This window comes from Hesperophylax consimilis, chromosome 22 (genome assembly GCF_061612785.1).
Source record: "Hesperophylax consimilis isolate HC1 chromosome 22, BYU_Hcon_1.0, whole genome shotgun sequence".
Lineage (NCBI taxonomy): Eukaryota > Metazoa > Arthropoda > Insecta > Trichoptera > Limnephilidae > Hesperophylax > Hesperophylax consimilis.
In genome coordinates this window covers 27,377,178-27,400,556 of record NC_142857.1, presented here as the reverse complement: position 1 = coordinate 27,400,556, position 23,379 = coordinate 27,377,178, and the positions used below count along the sequence as shown (strand labels likewise).

Genomic DNA, 23,379 nt, shown 5'->3' with positions numbered 1-23,379 from the left:
ATAAAGACTTCAGTCTTCAAGGCATTACATTTCAATTAAATCTTTAACAAGGGTTTATGTTAACATGCTGGGATATATAACTAGGTTAATAAGAAATTTCAGCAATATTCAGTGTATTAAACTGTTATATTTAGCATCTGCTAGAAGTCAACTTGAGTACAATTCTCCGGTCTGGAACCCACATTACAATATTCATGTACAAGCTATTGAAAGAATACACAAATAAATTCTTATGTTTTCTAATTTAAAAAATGAGTATTACAGCAATTTCGTTGAACTAAAGCGAGGTCTCCTGTGACCGTATCCACATCCACAAACAATAAGTGCAAACAGTTTTGTTTTCGTCCACATTCTGTCTCCTCCCTTTGTTGAAACATAGGGGCGCGGTGGGCGTGGCCATAGACAATTTGTCATTATTTTGTAGATGTCTGATGAGGAAGACGTGTGTGCTCTCATTTTCGTTGTCAACTGTCAAGATGAGTTTTGACGAGGAAGACTTTTTTTCAGTTTTAGCGATCGCAGAAATCATTGCACCAGGGAGGAAACACAGATTTCGGTTTCGACCGTGACTCGAAAATCTGCAATTGAAAATAGAAGACAGATTTGGTTTAGGTAATTTCTCCCGCGTCTCGGAAACTGATTTCGAAGAATTAGTTCTATTTACTCGGCCTGGTATTAAAAAAAAAAACATTTCGCCAGAAATGCGACTTGCTGTCACATTACGATTTCTGGCAATTGGGGATTCATATACAAACCCGATGTATCACATGAAAATCTCGAAAGAGTAGCAGTCAAAAATTGTTATGGAGTTTTGTAGGGCTCTCTAAAATAGACTCAAAAACTCATACGATTTATGCTCTGTGACAGACTGCATCGCGCGGTGGCTGTCAAAAAATAAAATAATCCCCTCACCTGCCTTCACCATTTCGAATGCACGGCGAATGTTTTCCATCGGCCAAGGAAAACACAAACATTGCATTTTCGAACAAAAATGTGGATGGTAACGCCCCCTTTTCGAATGTTAGAAGTACATAATGTTGTGGAAACTGTCTTTGGAGACACGGCTTATAACACTTATTTAAATGGCTTGAATATGCTTAAATTATCAGAGAGAAGGATTTTCACTGACTTGGTAGCTCTACATGTACAGAGGTTTAAGGGACGTACTTGACTTACTTAAAGTCACCGGAGATCAAAATTTCACTTACATTTTTTACTCCAAGTAATGTCAGGAATCATTGCTTACAGTAAGTCAAGTACGTCCCTTAACACCCTGTATAAAATTCAGTCCAGCATTGCTGGCATTGATAAGCTTTTGGATTCCACTACGTAGTACTAGAAGAAGTAATTTATTTCAGTGCAGAAATTCAGGGACTAACTACCATATGTATTCCTCATTGCCCAAAATTCTGATGGAGGGAAATAATTATTCCGAGTCAGTGGATATCTTCAATTTTACTTTAAACAAATACAAAAGATTTTTACTGAGACAGTTGAGTTATGTATAAAACGTATAATTTTTATTATTCCTATGTAAAAGCCCCAAAAAAGGGCATTGATGAATAAATAATAATATATTAATGATAAACTCACTTCTGTACATCTTACGAATGCTGCAAGGCTGTCTGAAACGTTGGCAAAAGGAGAAGAAAGCGCAATACAGCACGATACAACGAGAAGAAGCCTTCATTCTTGGTAAAATGTCATAATTTGACTAGAGAGGGCAGCAGAATCATCTAACTCAACAGTGTCAGTGTGCGGAATGGTTTTGTTGTGCGACTTCAAGTGGGCCCGCAGCGAGGAGGTCTGGACGAAGGCCTGCGGACAGAGGGGGCACTGGTGCTTGCGGATGTCGTAGTGGATGTCGAGGTGGCTGCTAAGGTGCTTCCTGGTCTTGAATGCTTTGCCGCACAAGTCGCACACAAAGTCTCTTGCATCTGAAAAAATTAAGAATTATTTTCATTCATTGATATAATATGTGTGATTATGTTCGGTATTCTTTTTATTAATAAATAACTACGAAATTTGGCTGAAGCGGTTTTTAATAATACATCCGAAAACAATAAATAAACGTAGAAAATACAACAAAATGATTTACGAAAGGAAGGTTCGAGAATGTTCCGAAGCGCGTCACGTAGGCAAAATAATTTGATCTCGATGTCGCGGTTGCTGGTACTGTACTGACCATTTCGTTCACGTTGTCGCTTATCTAGGCGGAAAATAAAACATTTTCGAACATTCCAGTTGCTACAGAAACAAGTATTAAAAATAAAAGAAAATCCAAGAAACTTGTTTGGAAACTTCTAGAATAACGTTCGAGTCAAGTAGTGGCGTACCACTACATATGAACTACTATATTGGGAGTGTCATACTAATAAATTATCAAGATGAAAGCCACCCACCCACCAAGAAGTAATTTCAAAACACCCCCACCTACTAAATTTTTTTAACAGCCATCGATTTCTGTTTCAACCTTTCTTTTGGATAAATGATTTAATTTGGTAGGCGGGTATGGGTGCTGCCCCCCCGAGAACCATTGGATAACCAACACCTCTGCCATAGGTGGTGGAAGATATAGCAGGGGTGTCTGGGTTGCGCCTGCCCACCTACGATCGGGAGAGACTGGTTGAGGGAAACCTTTAGACCTCTCTCTGAACATCGCCGTGCACCGGTATGTCCAGATATACTTGGTCGATGTTTTCAATAGAATCTCTGAACTAGAAAGGTCTGAATTAATTGAAACCCCGCAGCTGTAGGCAGAGAGGTTGGACAGCCACACAACTGTCTTGGCACGTATTTCTTGCTTCATTTGAATACATACATCGTATTACACACTAGATAGGACTAGCTGCTAACCCTGTACAAATCTCAAATGCGTCCAACAATTGAATTTGGGAGCCACCTCTGGGCTGGAGCCCCAACATTGGTTTGTGATTCTGTGCGGAGGCCGGTCAATCTGATTGACAATCCATTTTTAACAGACTGATTGCCATCTCTAATGCAACAACGCAATGTAGGCTAGCTGAGTCTGTTCTACAGCTATCTCAATAGAGCCTGCTCTAAGGAGCTAGCAGCATTTATTCCCTGTGCACGTATGAGACCATATGAACTGTTCCCAAAAGCAAACATATTGACTTTATGGGTAATGGCTGAGGGGTTAATTGATCCATTATTTATTGTTTCGCAAATAAGAAGTTTTCATGCTGAAGAAGTTTTCTTTTGGCGTAATTTATCCCACATAAGTTTTTTAAAACCACTCGAGCTTTAGCTACCCAAATTTGGGCAGGTGATGTTTATGACTTGTATCTATCGAACGAGTGGCTAAGAATTATTAGTGTGTATTATCAAGAACTTACCACTGTGACACTGCAAGTGATTTTTTAACTGCGCTAGATCGAAGAATAATTTGTCGCACTGCGGGCACGCTACTTGCTTCTCCTTGCGATGTATCTTCCTGATGTGTATGTCTAGCCCGTTAGCCGTGTAGCACTTGATTTGACACTTGGGACAAGGGAAGGCGTCGAACCACACCCCATGCTCCGCCAATAAGTGATCTCTCCTATTACGACTGTGGCTAAATCGTTCCAAACATTGCGGACACTTGTAAAGCTTCTCGTTATTGTGCTTAGTTTTAATGTGGTGCACCACACCTATCCTTTTGGCGTATGTTTTGTTACACTGCGGACAAGAAAACCTTTGGGGTTCGTGGATTTCTAAATGCGACTTAAAAGTATCCTTCTTTGAGAAAACTTTACCGCAAAGGTCGCACAGAAACTGCGGGAAATGGTTGTAGAAATGTATGCGCATTTTTCTCGCATTTGAGAATTCTTCGTTACAGACTGGACACTCGTTGGAATTTGGTTGTAGCGTGGGCATTTTGAAAGTAAATTGCTTCGGAAATTCTGGCTGGTCGATCCATTCTTTTCTTACTCTGTTTTTCTGTTTAGATTTTGTATTTTCTTCTTCACTCAAAGAGCATTCATTTAAATTTGTCATGAAGTAATCCGTTGGTGTATCATCATTACTATTTGGTTCTTTGTCACCGCAAACCTTGTTGTCTTGATCGCTCCAAAAATCATCATCATCAGTCCACAATTTATTGTCTTGATCGCCGTCATCATTCCAAATTTGATTTTCTGTTTGCCTTTTCTTCTTTTGTGTTATTTTGTTTAATTTTTTCTTTGATTTTACTTTATTACTCTCTCTTTGATTATTTGGTGGATTTGGATCCATGAAATGGACAAACTGAGTGTAATCGTGATCAGTCAATGCAGAGTCTACCTTTTTTGGTATAATCTGACGTGATGAACCTGGAATAAGAATTACCAATGCTTTAACATACCTACTTGATAATTTATCATATTACAGATCCACAACATTACCGGTGCAGGCAGTCAAAAAACAAACTAACAAATGAATACACTATTTTTAAACTATTATATTATAAGAGTGTAGGAATTACAGGAAGCACAATAACTGATTAATTAAATAAGCTATGCAATGAATATGGGGATGTTACTGAGATTAGCGATTTAGGTTAGCTTTGCAATAAAATCCAAATAAATAGATTATTTCTGAATGTATCCGAAAACTGAAAGCCATTTTTGAAAGGTGATACATTTCAAATTTTATTATTAGAAATAAACATAAGTTTTATGAAATGTTAAAATTTTGTATGCAAACATAAAAATTTAAAAAAATGGCCCATTTAACTTTTTTGTAACCAATATTACTGAAAATGAATAAAAAAATAAAACACACTTATTTTATTAGACAGATGTATTACAAACGTTATTGTGATTTCACTTTTTTGTTGTTTCATATTAAAATAATTTATAAAAAATTCACAAAGTCGCAAAAGTTTTTATTCAAATTGCGGTCGGAACTTCTAGATTTGAATATAAAGTGTGGTGTTTTCTCTTTCTAACACAGTTTAGATCATATTTCTCACGGGAGATATAACGATTTCTGTGAGATCATATGAATTGTTCCCAAAAGCGAACAAATTAGCCTGAAAGATTAAAGATTCAATATTTTCCTTGTATAAAAACTTACGCAATGATGTTATAATATTCCTTAATGATGCAATTTTTTTGATGTAGCGTCTATTTTTTTGCTGTAGTATTTTTATCTTCTTTGTATATAATTTTCTCATATTTGTAACGTTTTCTCTTAGGACGACCTTCTTAGAGCTATCTATATTTAAAGGTTCTGCACTACAAACGGGCAAAGTACAGATATTTTCCTCCGGCTCTTCCTGGAAAAAGAAAAACGCAATTAACCGACCTTCCCTTGTTATTACTTACATAACACACACAGCGCCTTACTAATAAACGTGTTTTAAATTTTACATAACTGAACCATTAACTCTTAGGACGGGTTGTTTCGGAGAATTTGAACAATTCATCAAATTTCAACGTTCATTTTCAAGCTCTGTGAAAGATTTTTTCAAGTTCTGTTTTTATTTCAGTTTTGTCAAGCAACTAGCCTACAATGATATAATAACAGAACTTGAATAGGACTTTCACAGAACCCGAAAATGAACGTTTAAATTTGATGAATTGTTCAAATTCTCCGAAACAACCCGTCCTTAGAGTGCCGAGAAAATTTTCACCATCTGCCAGCTGATTCTATTTCCGTATTATTTTTATAGATCCATATGGATACGACGGCTCTCGAAAGGTTATGTATGAAAAATGGTTGTTTAGCAGTTTCGTAAAATTTAAAACATAATTATTAGTAAGGGGTAAATGAATACCTAACATAAATGTAACATTAAGATATATTCTTCTTTTTTTTTTGTTTTACTGCTTTATTTGAATGTTTATATAGATTTCAAGGTTAACATGAAGTAATAGGTATCTTGATTCCATAATAACTCCTCAAAATAACAATTCAACACACCTTTAAAAGGTGATATAAAGTTATAAAAAGGGATGAAAGAAAAACTAGTTTAAATCTCCGGTCACCAGTTATCTTGTATGTTAAACCTATTGTATGTTGTAACATACTTACCTTATTTTCATTATATCTATAAATAAAAATGTTAATGTTCGTTTGTTCAAAATCCTAAATCTCCGAAAGTTATTCACCAATTGCTTTGAAATGTTGACACAATGTTGCATTCGAATATGCGCGTGTTTTTACATAGATATCACGTGTGATATGTAAAAATGTGTTTTTTTTTTAAACCGCGTCATCTGTTGGTTGTAAAAGCAACACGGGTGTATCATACGTATCCCAACCTCCAGAATTTTTCAAGAGAATTCATATTTACGCCAAAATCACAAAAACACTTCAACCCCGAAACCGCTCGATACCGTGTCGCCGACACATTTGGAAAACTTTACATCAAAATAACTCAATCAAATGATGTATTATATGTGATTAATCAAGATAATTACATAGGAATATAATAGCAGAACCTGAAAAACATCTGAAAATAATCATCCAGCACCTTCCTCGGACACACCAACCCATGAAGTGACCACGGCTAGGAGGGCTACCCAGTATTTACGTAGGACCCCCTCCACTACTCCCCGGATGGAATTCCATGATGGCCGCCGTCTCCAACCAATCACAGCACGGCATATCACCTTGACTTTCTTATCAAACACTGATAACAGATTCAAATGTGATTAATTGTGATATCATCAGACTGGATTTACGGGAAAAAGATGCAAGATATAACTACGAAATGAATATCAACATCAAGAAATGATTATATACTAATATATTTGCATGAATAATTATATCTAACTATATTTGTTACCCTTTGGGAAATGTTCAAACCAAAGATATTTAACTTCAAACCCAATATGAAAACTTGTATAATTATTTATAAAATAAATAAACGGGACTGCGGGAGATGGTTTTGGTAGATTGAACTGACTTGGTGAAAGGTATCATATTAAAATATAACTTTCCTCTCAACAAGATAATTGCAGAGAGGAAAAATACCTAACCACTTTACTCCTCACGAAAGAGGATAGAACACCTCCGAGAGGGTTCGATTTGAAAACGTTCTATAAATAGAGAACCGAATTCCATACAAAGTCAGTTCAACAACTACCTCTGAAAGAGAATCCTCTCTCCTGAAGAAACCATCTCCAAGTCTCCAAAAGTCTCAAGAAATATTTTCAAGTGTTTTATTCAGTAGTAAATTCAGTTTTTGCCAGTAATAAATTCCTTACGTCAGTTCAGATCTGGAATAAATTCCTCTCTGATCGTGGCATTAAACTCCACCACAAAGGCTCTACAACATCTACCAAGACTGAAAACGCTAAAAGGTGTACCCAGCTACCTTCGTATCTACAGTTATTGTACGGACAGTATATTGTTTCGTACAACGGGTTATTGCTTCTCTATCTTCACAGGCAGACTGAGCCACAGCAATGCGTGGTGGGGTACAGCTAGTAAAAGAATAAAGAAATCTGAACAAAAGCTAACTAAGTTTTCTGCTAAATCCTTTGATTTCTTTGAAAAATTTACAGTAAATATTCAAAAAAGCAGGACACAGTTAATACCAAAAAAGATTTTTTAGGCTAGTTTTTTCTTTAACACACTTCGGCCGGGAAAGGTAGTTTTACCCGTTCGGTCGATTGATGTTTAACGGCAGGAAGGGTAATTCTACCTTTTGCACTTTTGCTTTTGCGGTCTTATTTCAATGGCAGAAAAGACAGAATTATTCAATGTTTTTACATGAATATTATATACCAACTATAAGTACATAATTATCGAATCATAATGCAAGTCTTTTTTAAAATTTATTTTCGTGCCTTTCATTTACATCGGTATTTCAACAAAAGGATAGTAAATAATTTGTTAGTGACATTTAATTCCTGAAATGAGGGTTTTTATGACCGTGATAGCCGATTCGAATCTCTTTCTCCGTTCTGCACCCACTCAACTCCTATGTGCAAGCGAGCGAGAGATGTCGGGCGTATTTAAAGAAAGCAGGTATGCGCAAATACCGATAGGCGGACCGTAATAAACATATTACAAGGTTAATTGAGTTGCATTTCAAATAATATTCGATTTGTTTAGTACTTTTATAGCTTGGGTATGCTGAGTTACTATGTAGAAATTTTAATAAAAATATTTTGATTATTTTCGAAGATATAGCAATTTAAAACAAATTAAAGAAATTAGCACGAGACCTTTATTTTCGCCCGGACTCAGCATAGCGCCAGCGCAAAAAATACTTGGCCGAAATGTGTTAATACTTTTTAAAACCAAACTATGAACGTATTTTAGGTTCTGTTTCTGAAACATATTATGCTGTAATTGCTGCTGTTGAGAGGCTAATACAAGTTCCCACCTTCACTTCGACTTTCAGAGGGCCTGTGGAAGCGTCTGGAGCCACCAAATCAACTGTCCATGTTTGAACCGTCAATTCAGGTTCGGGTGAAATCCTACTTTCGGGGGCCATTGTTGGCGATATCTGTTCCTGAAAAAAGATAAAACCAGTTTGAATTGTCAGGTCCTTTGATGCATTTCTCCGTCAGCCAGCTGATTCTATTTTCGTAATAAATTATTTGTTTTTTTTTGCAAAATTATGTTTTTGTAAATTATCTAATTTTACCAGATAATGTGTTGATTTATAAGTAAAAAAAAAAAAACAATATATAATCTTCCATAAATAGGTTCTCCAGAAAAGCTCAGAGAATGGATACGGCGACACTCAAAGGGGTAATGCATATTAAACAGTTGTTTATCAGATGCGTAACATTTAAAACGCTTTTATTAGTAAGGGGTAAACGAATACCTGACATAGACATCAACAGATATTGTCACTATTTTTTTTAATGATAAACTAACGTTTATAAGACAAGGTTTTTATGCATAGCACAAAGGATAACAAATTATTATGAGCAATAACAAATTATTATAAGCAATAACAAGGCTTTTCCTGCAAAATAAAGTTGTTTGTTTACAGGTGAAAAAATATAATAAGCAGTAATTTTTGATTGAAGTACTAGTACATATTGAATTATTTGGCGTGTTGGACATAAGCCGACGTAGCTCAATGGTCCAGAGCACCTGACCAGACATCAGAAGGTGCGGGTTCAATTCCCGTTGGCGGCATTTATTTTTACTGTGGAGATATTTTCAATTTTTTATTTCAGGCGACCAAAATTATTGCTTATAATAATTTGTTAGATATTTTCATTTTGGTTTATTGTGTTTTACTGTTTTATTTGAATGTTTACATAGATTTCACGGTCAAAAGGAAGAAATAGTTATCCTATTATGTTGTTACCGGAGATGTATAAAACGGGTACCCAAAACCATTTGAAATGCAAAACGGAAATGGGTCAAAAATTTCTTAACCCATTGGCCTGAAACGACGCCGTCTCGGCGTGTGTACGGCGATGTGTCTTAAAATCAAACGACGCCGTCCCGACGGCGGATCTGATGTCTGTCTGCTTAAAAACGAAAAAGGGATACATTAGTGTTGGGCGGCTAACATCAGCCCAAATTGAAAAAATATGTATTATGGTAATAAGCATGATAAATGTAAAACTTTTCTTAATCCAATTATAAAAAAATGAAAAAAAATTGGTTTTTATAAAAAAAATATTTTTATATCCTCGTTTAATCAAATTATTATTATTATTTATTTTAAAAACTCCATATATTTTTTACATGCCTTAATTCAATGCACAAGTAAATTGAAAATAATTGTTTCGTTTAAAAGTTATGTAAGATTTAGTACACCACTGCAGATTTAAAACTTTGGTACAAAATTAATTCGGATGTGAAGGACAATTTTTTAGCTAAACAATTCGGAGGCCAATGGGTTAATTGAAAATGCAAAATATGAAATGGTTTTAGAAAAGTATTTCAGATGCAAAATATCTATTTTATAAATGCTTGGAAAATATAAAATGGTTTCTCGGGTAAGTGTAATAAAAACTTAAAAGAGATGAAAATTTAGTTGAAACATATTATTGTCGACGGCAATCCATCATATTTGGCCACTTTTCAGGAGAGACTGATGATGGTGATGATTTTACTCAAACGGAAAGCCATCGAGGCGGTGATTCTATTTTCATTGTAAAACACTGAACAAATGATATATATTATTGGAACCAATTCACGTTTGGTGCCAATGTCCCGCTCTATTGGGAACAAGGCTCAGATACCTGGACACAGACACATCGGTTCTACACCAGAAGATATATCCAATGACAAACCCTGGTGAACTTTATAAAAGGGACTGGGTTGTTGTTAAAGGATTGAGGTAAAATGGAGAGATAGCACAATGGGCCTATGGCCTAAGTGCTCACGGTAACTGCATGTAAACCGTCTCCACTCGAAAAAAAAATCCAACCGATGTAGGTTTATTACCCTCGTCGAATGGCATTGCACGATGACTTACGTGGTGATGAATTGCCGTCGACGTTATGCTGTAATTACTGCTGTTGAAAGGCTAATACAAGTTCTCACCTCCACTTCGATTTTCAAAGAATCTGTGGTGGTATCAGATCCGGGTGAAATCCTAGTTTGGGTGACTGTTCTTGGCGATTTCTGTTCCTGAAAAAAGAAAAGCACGATTATACATTCAGCGACGGTTCTTCACAGGGGTACAGTGGTGTCAATCCCTACCAGATATTCCCTAAACTCACTCAAAGGAAATTGTAACAGTTGATGCTTTGTCTACATCAAAATGAATGAATTCTTTAAACATAAAAGCAATTAAAATTTGCAGAAACATAATATAATCATTTTCAAGCGACAGGCTTCTGCTCTGCGCCATTGCCTTCAAGCTTACTATCGTGCTAGGGGTCAGTGCGCTCAAGTCGAGTCCCAGATGTGACCGTTTCCTTTTCTGATTTTTCTGTTTCAGATTTTCGTTTAGAAATCACTAATATTGTCTTCAATATTTAAATATTACAATTTGAGGTTTTACTCAATAAAGTCATTCCGAAAAAGAAATATTCATTCTAGACTTGCAGAATAGTCAACAGATGTCGCACATTAAAAATAAAAAATAAGATAGGTTTGTCTAAAAAGACGCTGTCTGGATTGCATTTAGTTCGGGTTGAATCTTGCGATCATACATAAAGATAGTTGCCAATAAAAATGTGCGGTGAAAAAATGAAGACAATGTTAGTAGTTCTTATTCGAAGTATGATACAGTTAAAAATGACCGAGGGGAATAGGGTCCCATTAGCTCAGTTGGTAGAGCACTGTCACGGAAAGACAAGGGTCCTGGGTTCGAGTCCCAGATGTGACCGTTTTTTCTGATTTTTCTGTTTCAGATTTTCGTTTAGAAATCACTAATATTGTCTTCAATATTTAAATATTACAATTTGAGGTTTTACTCAATAAAGTCATTCCGAAAAATAAAAAGTAAAAAATAAAGTCGCTATCCGCGTCTGTCTGTTTGTGGGCTTAGTTCTTCTAAACTACGCAACGGATTTTAATAGGGTTTTCACTATCATTTAAAGAATTTCTTCCGGAAGGTTTATATTTATAATACATGCATATTGTATTTATGGAAAGGAGAGAAAAGTCGATGTTTATCCTAGAATTCACAAACTCCAAATAATTCAAAAAGTTGCGGAGACTTGTATATTTTTAAAATAAAACAATAACTTGGTATACAACACCACTTTTATACTAACTTATTGTTTTATTTAAAACAACAGTACCCAAACTGTTTAGCAAAGGTGACATATATATAATATGTATAGGTATATAAAAACACATGCAAATGCAACATTGTGTCAACATTTCAAAGCAATCGATGAAGAACTTTAGGAGATTTAAGATTTTGAACAAACCAACATTTACATTTTTATTTAGATAGATTATAACTTCAGATCACAAAGTTTTGTTGATGGTGAAGATTTCTTGGATGGCCAGGGCAACAATAATGTCCAGATAAAAATATCAAAGTCTGTCTTTTGCTGTAATTACTGGTGTGAGAGGCGAAAAAATATTCTTACCTTCAGTTCGACTTTCAGAGGGTCTGTGGTAGCATATAGAGCCACCAAATCAACTGTCGACGTTTGAATTGTCAATTCAGATCCGGGTGAAATCCTAGTTTTTGGGGCCATTCTTGACGATTTCTGTTTCTGAAAAGAGAAAACCACGATAATACACTGTGTAGGATCTTCACAGGTGGACAATGGGTTCAATGCTTACCAGGTATTCTTAAAATCTACTCAAATAAAATAAAAGTTGATGCTTTGTCTATACCAGGGGTCTCCAAACTTTTCAGCCGGAGGGCCACATTGACTACTCCAGTGAGTTCGGAGGGCCAAAACTGTTTTAATTTCTAGACACCCATATTTTCGTCCACGGGGGGGGGGGTAGTACCCTATATCCATCTTAGATTGTATCATTCTGAGTTTTTTATCCACCTTATCACAATCATCATTAAAACAATAAGACCAGGGGGCGATTTTGCCACGTATCGTTTCGCGCGTATATTGCATCCAGAAGGAGCGTGAAACGCGCGAGCATTTGGAACCATTCCTTGTCACAATTTTGCCGCTCCATTTCCCTTGATACGTGTACTCGCTCTGCAGTTCCCGCGTAAACTGGACGTAAGTCTGGCGAACTTCACACGATTTGCGCCCGTATTTTTCGCGCGATACTTGTGGACGCAATGTATTGGTGCCCAGTACCTCGCCAATGAGCATATATATTCGCACGAAAAAATTCGCGGTGATTCGTCCCTTCTGAGTAAGGTCTTAGCCATTAGTTGTCGCGGGCCTGATTGATGAAAATGGTCATAAGATGTCGCGGGCCGGATGGATGACACTGGCGGGCCGGACATGGCCCGCGGGCCGTAGTTTGGAGACCCCTGGTCTATACCAAAATTAATGAATTCTTTAAACATAAAAGCAATTATTAACACATTGTAGTCGGGAGCTTCAAACAATAGACTCTAGCCTATAGCGGGTGTTTTTCGCGATTAGCGTAAAAATATTTTGCTTTCTTAAAATTGACACAATTTCTAAACCAAATAATATTTTCGATTGAAATTTTCAATGAAATCAGATATGACATTTGATCATCAAAAATAAATTATAATTGATTTGATTACATCATAATTTCACCACATTTCAAAGCTGAATATAAAAACCTGATATTAATTTAGTAAATAGCATTCAATATTCAATATTTGAGAATTCCATGTAAAAGATAACATGTTTATTCATATCATATAGTTATAAAATAAATAATAATATATATTTGCCATGCCCGCAATTTTACAATCGCTGGTTGTGTGAAATCTGATCGCGTAAATATTGAACAGTGTCGTCTAAGCCCGAAGGCGAACACTAAACTGGAGATTGAGATCGCATAAAACCTCTAGATTTGTGGCGACGCCTTTACAAGCGGCACACTAGCCAATACGGACAAGGCATCTCAAATAACGTGGACAGTCTGTCGCCTAGCACCCAGGTAGCAAATTACCCTTCAAGGCGTTTTATTTCACGCTGATAACAAACCCGTATAATGCCGTTTGCCGCCAAAAATCGACAGTCGAAAAAAACGGCATTGCCGTGTCCCGCAGTTGACCGACAGTCCGCGAAAAACGGCAAATGTTGTGTCCCGACGACAATGTGTTAACATTTGCAGAAACATACTTTTTTTTCCTATCATTTTCAAGCGATAGGCATCCGACCAGCCGGCCAGCGTGCAAATTGTCAGAGTCTTTTGATGCATTTCTCAGTGCGCAGAACCTCTTGGAGTGCCAATGCTAAAATTTCACCATCAGCCAGCTGATTCTATTTTCGTAATAATTTATTTGTTTTTTTGCTAAATTATGTTTTTGTAAACTATACCATTATACCAGATAATGTGTTCATATATTTGTAAAAAAAAAGTATATAATCTTCCATTAGTTGTTTCCTTTAAGGCAAAGCTTAATGCCAAATCACTATTTTGATTAATCTTTATAACAAATTGGTGTACCTACATTATGAATACCAAAAATATATATTTTTTATTTTTTTTATTCAATAAAAAAATTTACAATGTGTGATATACATACATATATATATTTCACTAGTAATAAGATAAAAGATATTATGATATGATTAATTTTTATTATTTTTCAATGTTCTCCCATAGTAAGCAATTGCTTGTGTGTATGGGATGAGGTAAAAGGTAAAATATGCTTTAGAAAAATTGAAGGTTTTCCTATCGTTTCGCTTGAGTAGAATACAAATAAAAAAATAAATTACTCAATAAAAAATATAAATGTAAACTACTAAAAAATTTTTTTTTTCAATACAAATGTATGAACGCATAAAGGAAACAACTTTTAAAAAGTACAGAATTATAGCTAAGATTATCTGTGACAGTTTAACTTGATTAACTTTTTTGCTTTCTTATAAAATTATTTACAAAATAAATAAAAACCAGTTTTTTGCTTGAAATCGAACGTTTCTAGGCTCCGTTTGTCAAGCGATTTTAATGCCTATTACCTACAATATAAGGTATACCAAGAATATACACATTTTTGGCTTGTAGCTTCCTCTTAAGGAATTTTCAATTTGTCCATTGTCGATACATCAATTATATTTGGAGACCAGATCTGAATAGCCGTACTTCCCCACCTTCCTCTTTCCCATATCCTTCCCTTCCCAATACATTCATCCTCACAACATACCCCAATTGGGGATGCCATGGTCTCACTGGCTTCAGACAGTCAGGGAGCAGTTGCGACTCTTGTATGGTTTCACATAAAAAAGAGAACTCACCTGCAAATGGGAGGGAAACCCAGGAAATATTGTAGGAATACCATTTTTCTCCAACCTCACCGAAAAAAGGGAACTTCTGTCAATATAGCATTCTTCAAAGTGCTTGGAACACAGAACACTATACTGATTTGGTTGCCAATTTTTAAGCCGAAGGGCCTTAGTCCAAACATCTCTCATTTGTTGATTCTTTGGAAATCTAAAAAATAATATCATGCAATATATTATTATGTTATAGACATCCTAACCTAACAATTCTTACTCTGCACTTTTGTAGTAATAATTAATTTTGTTTTAAAAATCAAGGTAATTTTTTTCTGTACTTGAAATTAATTTTACATTTTATTGTAATGTACAATTTATGTTGTAATCATTGTCGGTAAGTTAGGTAACTTTGTAAACAATACAAAGAAAGTTGTTATTGACAGTTAGGAGAAAAGCGTTCCAAGAAACAGGAAAAAGCGCTATTTACAGAAAAAGAAAATGAATATAACAATCAAAAAATTTAAAAATAATGTACACGGTGTATATATTCTAATAATGGACATTACATTCCAATATACAAATGGTGAAACTATTATATAAATCAACTTACTTAAAAAATGACAGTCCGGATTCTTGTGAGGCCTTTACATTATTTGTCCTGTTTCCGCAACGAAATGCAGAACAAGTCACCATATTTATTAACCACTTAAAAACCACAAAATAATTAGCCACGAAAAGAGAACATTTAAATTAAATTGTGAAGACACCAAATAATGAACTCCAACGACGGTGTCATTTAAAATGGCGGCCAAACAAAATTTTCCCCTTCACCCCGCGGCTTCAAATTGTGCTCGAATGGTGCCCCATAGAATATTTTTTTGTGTTTTGAAAACATCTATCAAGTTTTTTAGTACAATTATATCATTTTGACAGCTGCCATTTGTGAATTTGTACGATTACTTATTAAGTACTGATAATATCTATGGTTATGTTTTTGACAGTTCAGGTTTCGTTTATAGAATATTTGATTGCGAAAAAATAATATTGTTTGATTAAATGTAGAAATGGATTTAAAACCCAAGGAAGTAATTCTGCCCAAAACTGAAGAGTCCTGTTCGATCTGTAAAACTAATCGCAAGTTGAGGCATTTCAACACGGATTACACTTATAAAGGGAAAACTGAAAACTTTTTACAAATGTTTACGTCTTGTTTTCACTTGAAGGTATTTTTCTCTGTCCTTATATCATAATTAACTGAATTAACAGAACTAATTAATACAACTCAAGTAGCTGATAGGCGGTTTTTAAATTTGTGTTAAAATCTTTGTTTTAGAAATAATACAATTATATTTTTTGTTGTAAAGTTCTGCTAGATAGTTCTTTTTTGTTATTATTTTACATGACCGCTTCATTGTATCTCAAAGACATTGCGATTATTGAAAACTTAGGTATTTTTATAAATACTTAATGATAGGGACAATAGAGCGTCACAAACATTTTTCAAGTCACTTCGGCTTCTAAATCTTACACTTGTTAAATGTGGATATCGCACAAGATTGACGCAGCGGAACGATTATTTCGCTGTGCGATTGGAAATCGTTGGTTCTATTGCTCTATCTATCGAACCCTTTGGAATTCAGTTTCATCGCGGAACGAGATTTGCATTATATCGCAATTGTCGATCGAGTTATAGAAAGTAAAATCAAAAGATTATCACTGTATTTACACACTTTAGGTAACTACTGTTTCTGCAGTCGTCAACAAAGCAAATATTGACGGGTCGATTGAAGTTCCATCGATGATCGTCTCCGCACCACTCTTTCAGTTCTGTTGCAGGCAAATCACCAAAACCAGCCATTTAGTTAATGTATTGTTTTGTAGTATACAAACAAAGTATTATTGAATTCCGTAAGTCTAAAGTTAAACTTTAAGTGGGTACAGAGCGTCGGACCATCCCAGTTAGTTATTGTTGTGACTCGGGTGCATCACAACTCTTTAAATAAAATCTCCGGGGTCAACACAACACTTTGGACTTTTATTAGTAATAGATTACAATCGAGCTCAGACAGCCATTAGGCCAGTGTCCTTAATTAGCAGGCGGTAGGAATGATTCTGGGCCCTGATCTTCCATCTAAGTCTCCATCGCTGCATTCGACAGCTCTACTGTAACTAGTGCCATCTGTGAATAGCCTCATAAACTACTAGGATATAACTGTTATGTTTACCCGCCTCAGAACAGAAATCTTCTATTGAGGCGGGTTACTTTCATATTTGTAACATTGATCATGTTATTGCAATAAACGTCCGGGTTGCCGGCAATTAAAAATAAAAATGTTTGTACGCAGAGGAGTTGTCATAGTCTGAGGTTTTGGTGGTTGTCTGGTTGCAGTTGGTGGACCCCTCCGGCACAGGGGGCATGTGTGGCAGCTGCGTGCTGCGACTGCGGAGTGCCATGGCCTTCCGGCGTCAGGTGGAGGCCGTAGGACAGGCGCTAGCCCGTTATTTGGAGCAACCAGCCGCTGTAGAGATTGAGATCACAAACTGGGCAGACAAAATCCCCACCATTGATATTCCCGGTAAGTGTTTTGTCATGGAACCCCAATATGATGTAGCTTTTTATATAGATTTACTTGTTGCTACTCTTTAAAAAACAACACTTGATTTTAACTTAAATATCTATTGGAGACAACTATTTAAGTCGGCGGTTTAAGTAAACATGCACAAAATAGATTTTTAGGGTTTAGTTTGGATTATTTCAATAATTTGTGCGTATTTCCTAACCTTCTAACTTAACTTTGATTGAGAATAAATGGAACTTTATTCTCAATGAAAGTTAGTGTTTTTACCATCTCCCACCACATAAATAGTTATTTCTTGTAGTAATTAGAAACCAAGTGCTATTTATATATTTTTTGCGTATTAGCGGAATTCAACAAGATTGTCGTTTTATGTTCTTATTGTTAGTGTGTTGGTTTTCTTTCCAGATACTTCAAATCAAATTCAAAGTGTTGATTTTGATAGCACACTCACTGATTATTACTCCCAGTTTGATACCTTTTTGGATGAAGAACTATCAGGCAATAGTGTATTGACTCATAGGAAAGAACCAAAAACGGAAAATACTAAAGAACAGACGAAGAAGATCACTAAAGAGGAGATGTATGATATTTCTAAAGATCAGAAAAAAGAGCTTCATAAAAAGCAAGTGGAGATTTCTAAAGAACGGTTGAAGGAAATTAATAAAAAACAGATAAAGTTGAATCGTATAGACCAGACGACGGACATCCCTACAGAACATATGAGTGATCTTATTAAAGAAGAAATAAATGAGATTATCACAGAACACACAGAGGAGATTCCTAAACGGCAGAAAGAAAGGATCATAGAAAATATACCGTTTGAAGAAATAGACTGGAGACTGAGAGAGTGTTTGCCGTGGAGTGATGAAGAAGACAATGTACAAGACAACACAGAGAGTAAAAGAATTGAATGGAAAGATCAGCCACAAATATTCCGTAGACTTAAACTATCCATCCCCCGAGAAAAAATGAAAAACCCTTGTTTCGTGTGCAACGCGACAATCTCCACGAAATCCCGAACCTCGCTGGGGAACCACATAAATAGTCACTTTCCGCGCTATCTTTGCCACATATGCGGCCGGCAGTTCGTCCCCAAGTTTGACCTGTTTACGCACATCGGCCGTCACAGCGGCGGTGAAAATCTCCCATGTGCTGATTGCAGCAGAACATTCGTTCATGCGCGTGGGCTGCGCCTGCACCGGCAGGAAAACCACACCAAGAAGCTGATGTATGCTTGCACCAAGTGTGACGAGAGGTTTCACAGCAGGTTTGCGAGGAAGGACCACCTGATGGAGATGCACGGCGTGTGGTACAACCAGTTCCCATGCCCGCACTGCCAGAAGAAACAGTATTCACCCTTCCGGTTGAACGCGCATGTGCGCAGGCTGCACCTGAAGGAAAAGACGGCACCGTGCACGCAGTGCAGCTACGTAGCCTTTAACGCCTACGCGCTCAAAGTGCACATGCGAAGTCACAATGGTGAGTTAATTTCTCATCTTCTGTAGTATTAATACGCTAACGTCTGCCGTACACATTTTCTCCATGTACTAGCTGTAAATGAAAGTGCTGCCATCTGTAATTTTCAAAGAGAACTGTTGAAAGTTTTCATAAAATCTTTTAGTAGGTTCGCATTCTTTTTCCTGTGAATAACTGATTATTTTCGATTTGGTTGGTAATGGCAAATACCCTAGAATAGAAACAATAACTCAAACTTCTGACATTTCCCATACATTCTGATACCAGCATGCCACACTAGCGTCTCCTAGTGGCGCAAATTCTGCAGGTTGGTTTTCTTTCATACATTTTAATGGAATCTATGTGAAATATTTTCTCTATTTTACAACAATAAATTATACAAATCGAAAATTACGAAAGTATATTGTAAAACTATTATCTTGTTATGCAGGAGAGTGTCAAATAATAGTCTGTGAATAAATGTTTATTGATGATTCAAAGACAAGGTGACGTAACTAGCAGTTTGTTTATATGTTTTCTTCCTCGATGGATAGGCAGAGGTAGTGTTGCCATTGCAACCGGAAACCCTTCCTCGTCTTATATTTCTGCTAGGCTGCTAATTGCGCACCATTGCTGGCCACGCATAAATAAATAGGCGTTACAATAGTTAACTACTTTTTTGTTGTAATGTATATTTAAAAAAATAAATATTGATCAAAATACAAATTAGAAAGCGCAAAACATTGCAAACAATTACAAGTACTATATAAATTGAATTATTTGCCGCTATTGTAGCCAACGTGTTACACCAATATTTTACTGGAGTTGGGCGTATTATCATTATCATTATTTAGCTCTTCAAACATCAACTCCAATTTCCCCTCCACTCAACCAGCCGCCATGAGAAGGAACTTTGACTCAAGTAGCATTAATGTTGCCAACTTCTCTATTAGAGCTAGATTTTTTCAGATATTCTAATTCATTATTTTATACAGAACTCATTCATGTAAAATGAATTTTTAAATTATTAGTCTAAGGAAGCGGTTATTTCATTGTTGAAATCTTTGTTTTTACCACAGTATTTCCCCAAGATTTGAGAGGTTAATTTCCCAAAGATTAATAAAATAAAGGTGGAAAAAATGTTCTTGTTTACAGATTCGAGGGACTTCAAATGTACCAAATGTGGCAAATGCTATAAGACCAAGAAGATCCTAAAGATACACAGCTGCCACCCGAATGGCCAGTTGCGCGAGAAGCACAAGTGCACCGTGTGTGGCGACACCTTTCCTCTCGCCTCTGCCCTCAAGAACCACCAGCTCTCGGACCACAGGGACATCTCCGCTATTTGAGATACAAGCAAATGCTTTTTGTTACTACCCTCTGCAGATAATAGAAAGAAAGGGAGATATGGCATGGAAGCGTGCCGACTATCACCGGGCAATGACCAAACCGCACGGACTGTCAAAGAAATGAAAGTTATGCGTTTGGTGTGTAGGTAGATACAAAGGCGGGATGCCGCTGTGCGTAGATGGGTAGAATGGGGGAATGACGTTGGAGACTAAACATTGTGCTCGCGTTTTCATACTAATAATGGTCCGTGGCTATTCTCCCTTGTTTCTATTATCTATGGTATGCTCTTTAGTAAAGAATACTCGTATTCAAAGAAACTATCTCTGCGAGAAAACCTTATTGATTTTTCCCGACGAACAGTGTGATGTGCAAAGGAACCGATTTAGTACAACCGAATTGTAACAATTGTTGGATGTCCAAAGGAACTGATTTGGCACAACCGAATTGTAACAAACAACTTGAAACTTACTTGAAACAACTTAACTCAAGCGCACTTGAAGTGAAATGACACTAAACTGCGCTATATAAATTCCATGTTATTATTATTATTATGTGCTAAGTAGGTTCCTTGGCACATCCAACTTTGTTCATTACAATTCGGTTGTGCTAAATCGGTTCTTTAGCACATCCAACATTGTTTATCACAATTCGGCTGTGCTAAATCGGTTCCTTTGCACATCCAACATTGTTTATTATAATTTGAATGTGCTAAACAGGTTCCTCTGCACATTCCAGTTGTTTGTTACAATTCGGTTGTGCTAAATCAGTTCCTTTGGACATCCAACATTTGTTACAATTCGGTTGTACTAAATCGGTTCCTTTGCACATCCAACATTGTTTATTACAATTTGAATGTGCTAAACAGGTTCCTCTGCACATTCCAGTTGTTTGTTACAATTCGGTTGTGCTAAATCAGTTCCTTTGGACATCCAACATTTGTTACAATTCGGTTGTACTAAATCGGTTCCTTTGCACATCCAACATTGTTTATTACAATTTGAATGTGCTAAACAGGTTCCTCTGCACATTCCAGTTGTTTGTTACAATTCGGTTGTGCTAAATCAGTTCCTTTGGACATCCAACATTTGTTACAATTCGGTTGTACTAAATCGGTTCCTTTGCACATCCAACATTGTTTATTACAATTTGAATGTGCTAAACAGGTTCCTCTGCACATTCCAGTTGTTTGTTACAATTCGGTTGTGCTAAATCAGTTCCTTTGGACATCCAACATTTGTTACAATTCGGTTGTACTAAATCGGTTCCTTTGCACATCCAACATTGTTTATTACAATTTGAATGTGCTAAACAGGTTCCTCTGCACATTCCAGTTGTTTGTTACAATTCGGTTGTGCTAAATCAGTTCCTTTGGACATCCAACATTTGTTACAATTCGGTTGTACTAAATCGGTTCCTTTGCACATCCAACATTGTTTATTACAATTTGAATGTGCTAAACAGGTTCCTCTGCACATTCCAGTTGTTTGTTACAATTCGGTTGTGCTAAATCAGTTCCTTTGGACATCCAACATTTGTTACAATTCGGTTGTACTAAATCGGTTCCTTTGCACATCCAACATTGTTTATTACAATTTGAATGTGCTAAACAGGTTCCTCTGCACATTCCAGTTGTTTGTTACAATTCGGTTGTGCTAAATCAGTTCCTTTGGACATCCAACATTTGTTACAATTCGGTTGTACTAAATCGGTTCCTTTGCACATCCAACATTGTTTATTACAATTTGAATGTGCTAAACAGGTTCCTCTGCACATTCCAGTTGTTTGTTACAATTCGGTTGTGCTAAATCAGTTCCTTTGGACATCCAACATTTGTTACAATTCGGTTGTACTAAATCGGTTCCTTTGCACATCCAACATTGTTTATTACAATTTGAATGTGCTAAACAGGTTCCTCTGCACATTCCAGTTGTTTGTTACAATTCGGTTGTGCTAAATCAGTTCCTTTGGACATCCAACATTTGTTACAATTCGGTTGTACTAAATCGGTTCCTTTGCACATCTGACATTGTTTATTACAATTTGGATGTGCTAAACAGGTTCCTCTGCACATCCAACATTGTATGTTAAAAAATGAAATGTGCTAAATCGGTTCTTTTGCACATCCAACATTGTTTTTTACAATTCGGTTGTGCTAAATCGGTTCCTCTGCACATTCAAGTTGTTTGTTACAATTCGGTTGTGCTAAGTAGGTTCTTTTACACATCTGACATTGTAGATTGGATCGGAATTGTTATATCAGTGATGCCTAATCTTTTTAACAGAAATACCATTTTATCCAATTGTTCACAGATCTCACAGGGTACGAGTGTTTAATATTGCCTCGGAGACGTGCATTATTTTTTTTAGTATCGCATAAGATTCCCAACTGTCCGAAGCCAGCGGGACTTCGGCATCGGGTGGGGAAGTATGTATCTGACTATTCAGATCTGGTTAGTAAACATGGGTAAGTCTAATTCAAGAACTTTTCGATTCTCAATGGTGTTCTTTGATCAGGGTGATACTGAGTTTCTCCCAAACTGGAATGTGGTACAAACATAAATGTACTTTACTTATACACGGTGTCCGGAAACTCGTAGTACAAGTGGGAAACTAGTGAATTACATCACAATTATAGAGAACCCAAAAACTTGTACTACGAGTTTCCGGACACCATGTATATCAACTTTGCGCTTGCAATATCGGTTATATTTCAGCAAAACGTTTTTTAGCACCAAAAATTTGTACAATCTTCAAGGAATCAGGCCCAATCTCGGCTATGTGCACAAGTTTAACCGTTATCGCACAATATTCATTCAAAAGTTGTTTGTTGATGCATTTTAATGAAAAACTGGATAGTTTTTTGCTTCCCCTGTAAAATTTGGTAAAACTCACATTGCAAGCGCAACGTTGATACATATTTGTATATGAAACCAAATATACATATGGGAACCTTGTAAAAGGACTTAACTGTATAATAATATAATTATGACAATAGAATTTACAGTTTTCCCACTTATTTTTGTTTTTCTTTTGTATGCAGGAATGGGCGATGGTGGATATCACTAAAAGTAGAATGATTTTTTGCATAAAAATAAAAAGAATATTCGAGACATATTTATATTTGACTTTTATTCCCTTCGTTTGCCTCCTTCCTTTACCTTCATTCTCCTATTGGGTTGGCTACCATCTTGCATTGAAATTTTGTTGTTTACCAATAAAACATAATGGTTCGATAAAAATTCCTTTTTCAAAAGTGAAATTGTTCTGTTTATTTCGGGGGTTCA

The 23,379-nt window shown here is 36.2% G+C and overlaps 2 protein-coding genes across 3 annotated transcripts; one reads left to right on the top strand and one right to left on the bottom strand.

Moving 5' to 3' along the window:
- Positions 1–157: 157 nt before the first annotated feature.
- On the bottom strand, positions 158–15,667 carry LOC149413391 (uncharacterized). 2 transcript variants are annotated; one of them, XR_016304259.1, is made up of 9 exons: positions 15,322–15,667; positions 14,730–14,925; positions 11,958–12,086; positions 10,453–10,539; positions 8,321–8,449; positions 5,056–5,257; positions 3,357–4,310; positions 1,594–1,937; positions 158–578 (listed from the first exon to the last, which is right to left on the bottom strand). XR_016304259.1 is itself a non-coding variant. In XM_089645043.1 (8 exons), the coding sequence occupies exons 1-8, from the start codon at positions 15,402–15,404 to the stop codon at positions 1,687–1,689; spliced, it is 2,031 nt and encodes a 676-aa protein (XP_089501169.1). In that variant the 5' UTR covers positions 15,405–15,667; the 3' UTR covers positions 605–1,686. The 2 variants fall into 2 exon arrangements, 1 of the variants encoding a protein (XP_089501169.1); XM_089645043.1 differs by lacking the exon at positions 158–578 and having other exon boundaries at positions 605–1,937.
- Positions 15,668–15,710: 43 nt separating this feature from the next.
- On the top strand, positions 15,711–20,439 carry LOC149413390 (uncharacterized). The gene is made up of 4 exons (XM_089645118.1): positions 15,711–15,934; positions 17,101–17,287; positions 17,696–18,769; positions 19,901–20,439. Exons 1-4 carry the CDS (start codon positions 15,776–15,778, stop codon positions 20,092–20,094), a joined length of 1,614 nt encoding a protein of 537 aa, XP_089501244.1. The 5' UTR covers positions 15,711–15,775; the 3' UTR covers positions 20,095–20,439.
- The last annotated feature ends 2,940 nt before the right edge of the window (positions 20,440–23,379 follow it).

Excerpts from the sequence above, each read along its gene's own strand:
- LOC149413391 (XM_089645043.1), bottom strand. The coding sequence starts at position 15,404 with ATGGTGACTTGTTCTGCATTTCGTTGCGGAAACAGGACAAATAATGTA. Across the intron at positions 10,540-11,957 it reads CTCTGAAAGTCGAACTGAAG|GAACAGAAATCGCCAAGAAC; the intron begins GTAAGAATATTT and ends TTCTTTTTTCAG. Across the intron at positions 5,258-8,320 it reads CTCTGAAAGTCGAAGTGAAG|GAAGAGCCGGAGGAAAATAT; the intron begins GTGGGAACTTGT and ends TTCTTTTTCCAG.
- LOC149413390 (XM_089645118.1), top strand. The coding sequence starts at position 15,776 with ATGGATTTAAAACCCAAGGAAGTAATTCTGCCCAAAACTGAAGAGTCC. Across the intron at positions 15,935-17,100 it reads CGTCTTGTTTTCACTTGAAG|TTGGTGGACCCCTCCGGCAC; the intron begins GTATTTTTCTCT and ends GTCTGGTTGCAG. Across the intron at positions 18,770-19,900 it reads GCACATGCGAAGTCACAATG|ATTCGAGGGACTTCAAATGT; the intron begins GTGAGTTAATTT and ends TCTTGTTTACAG.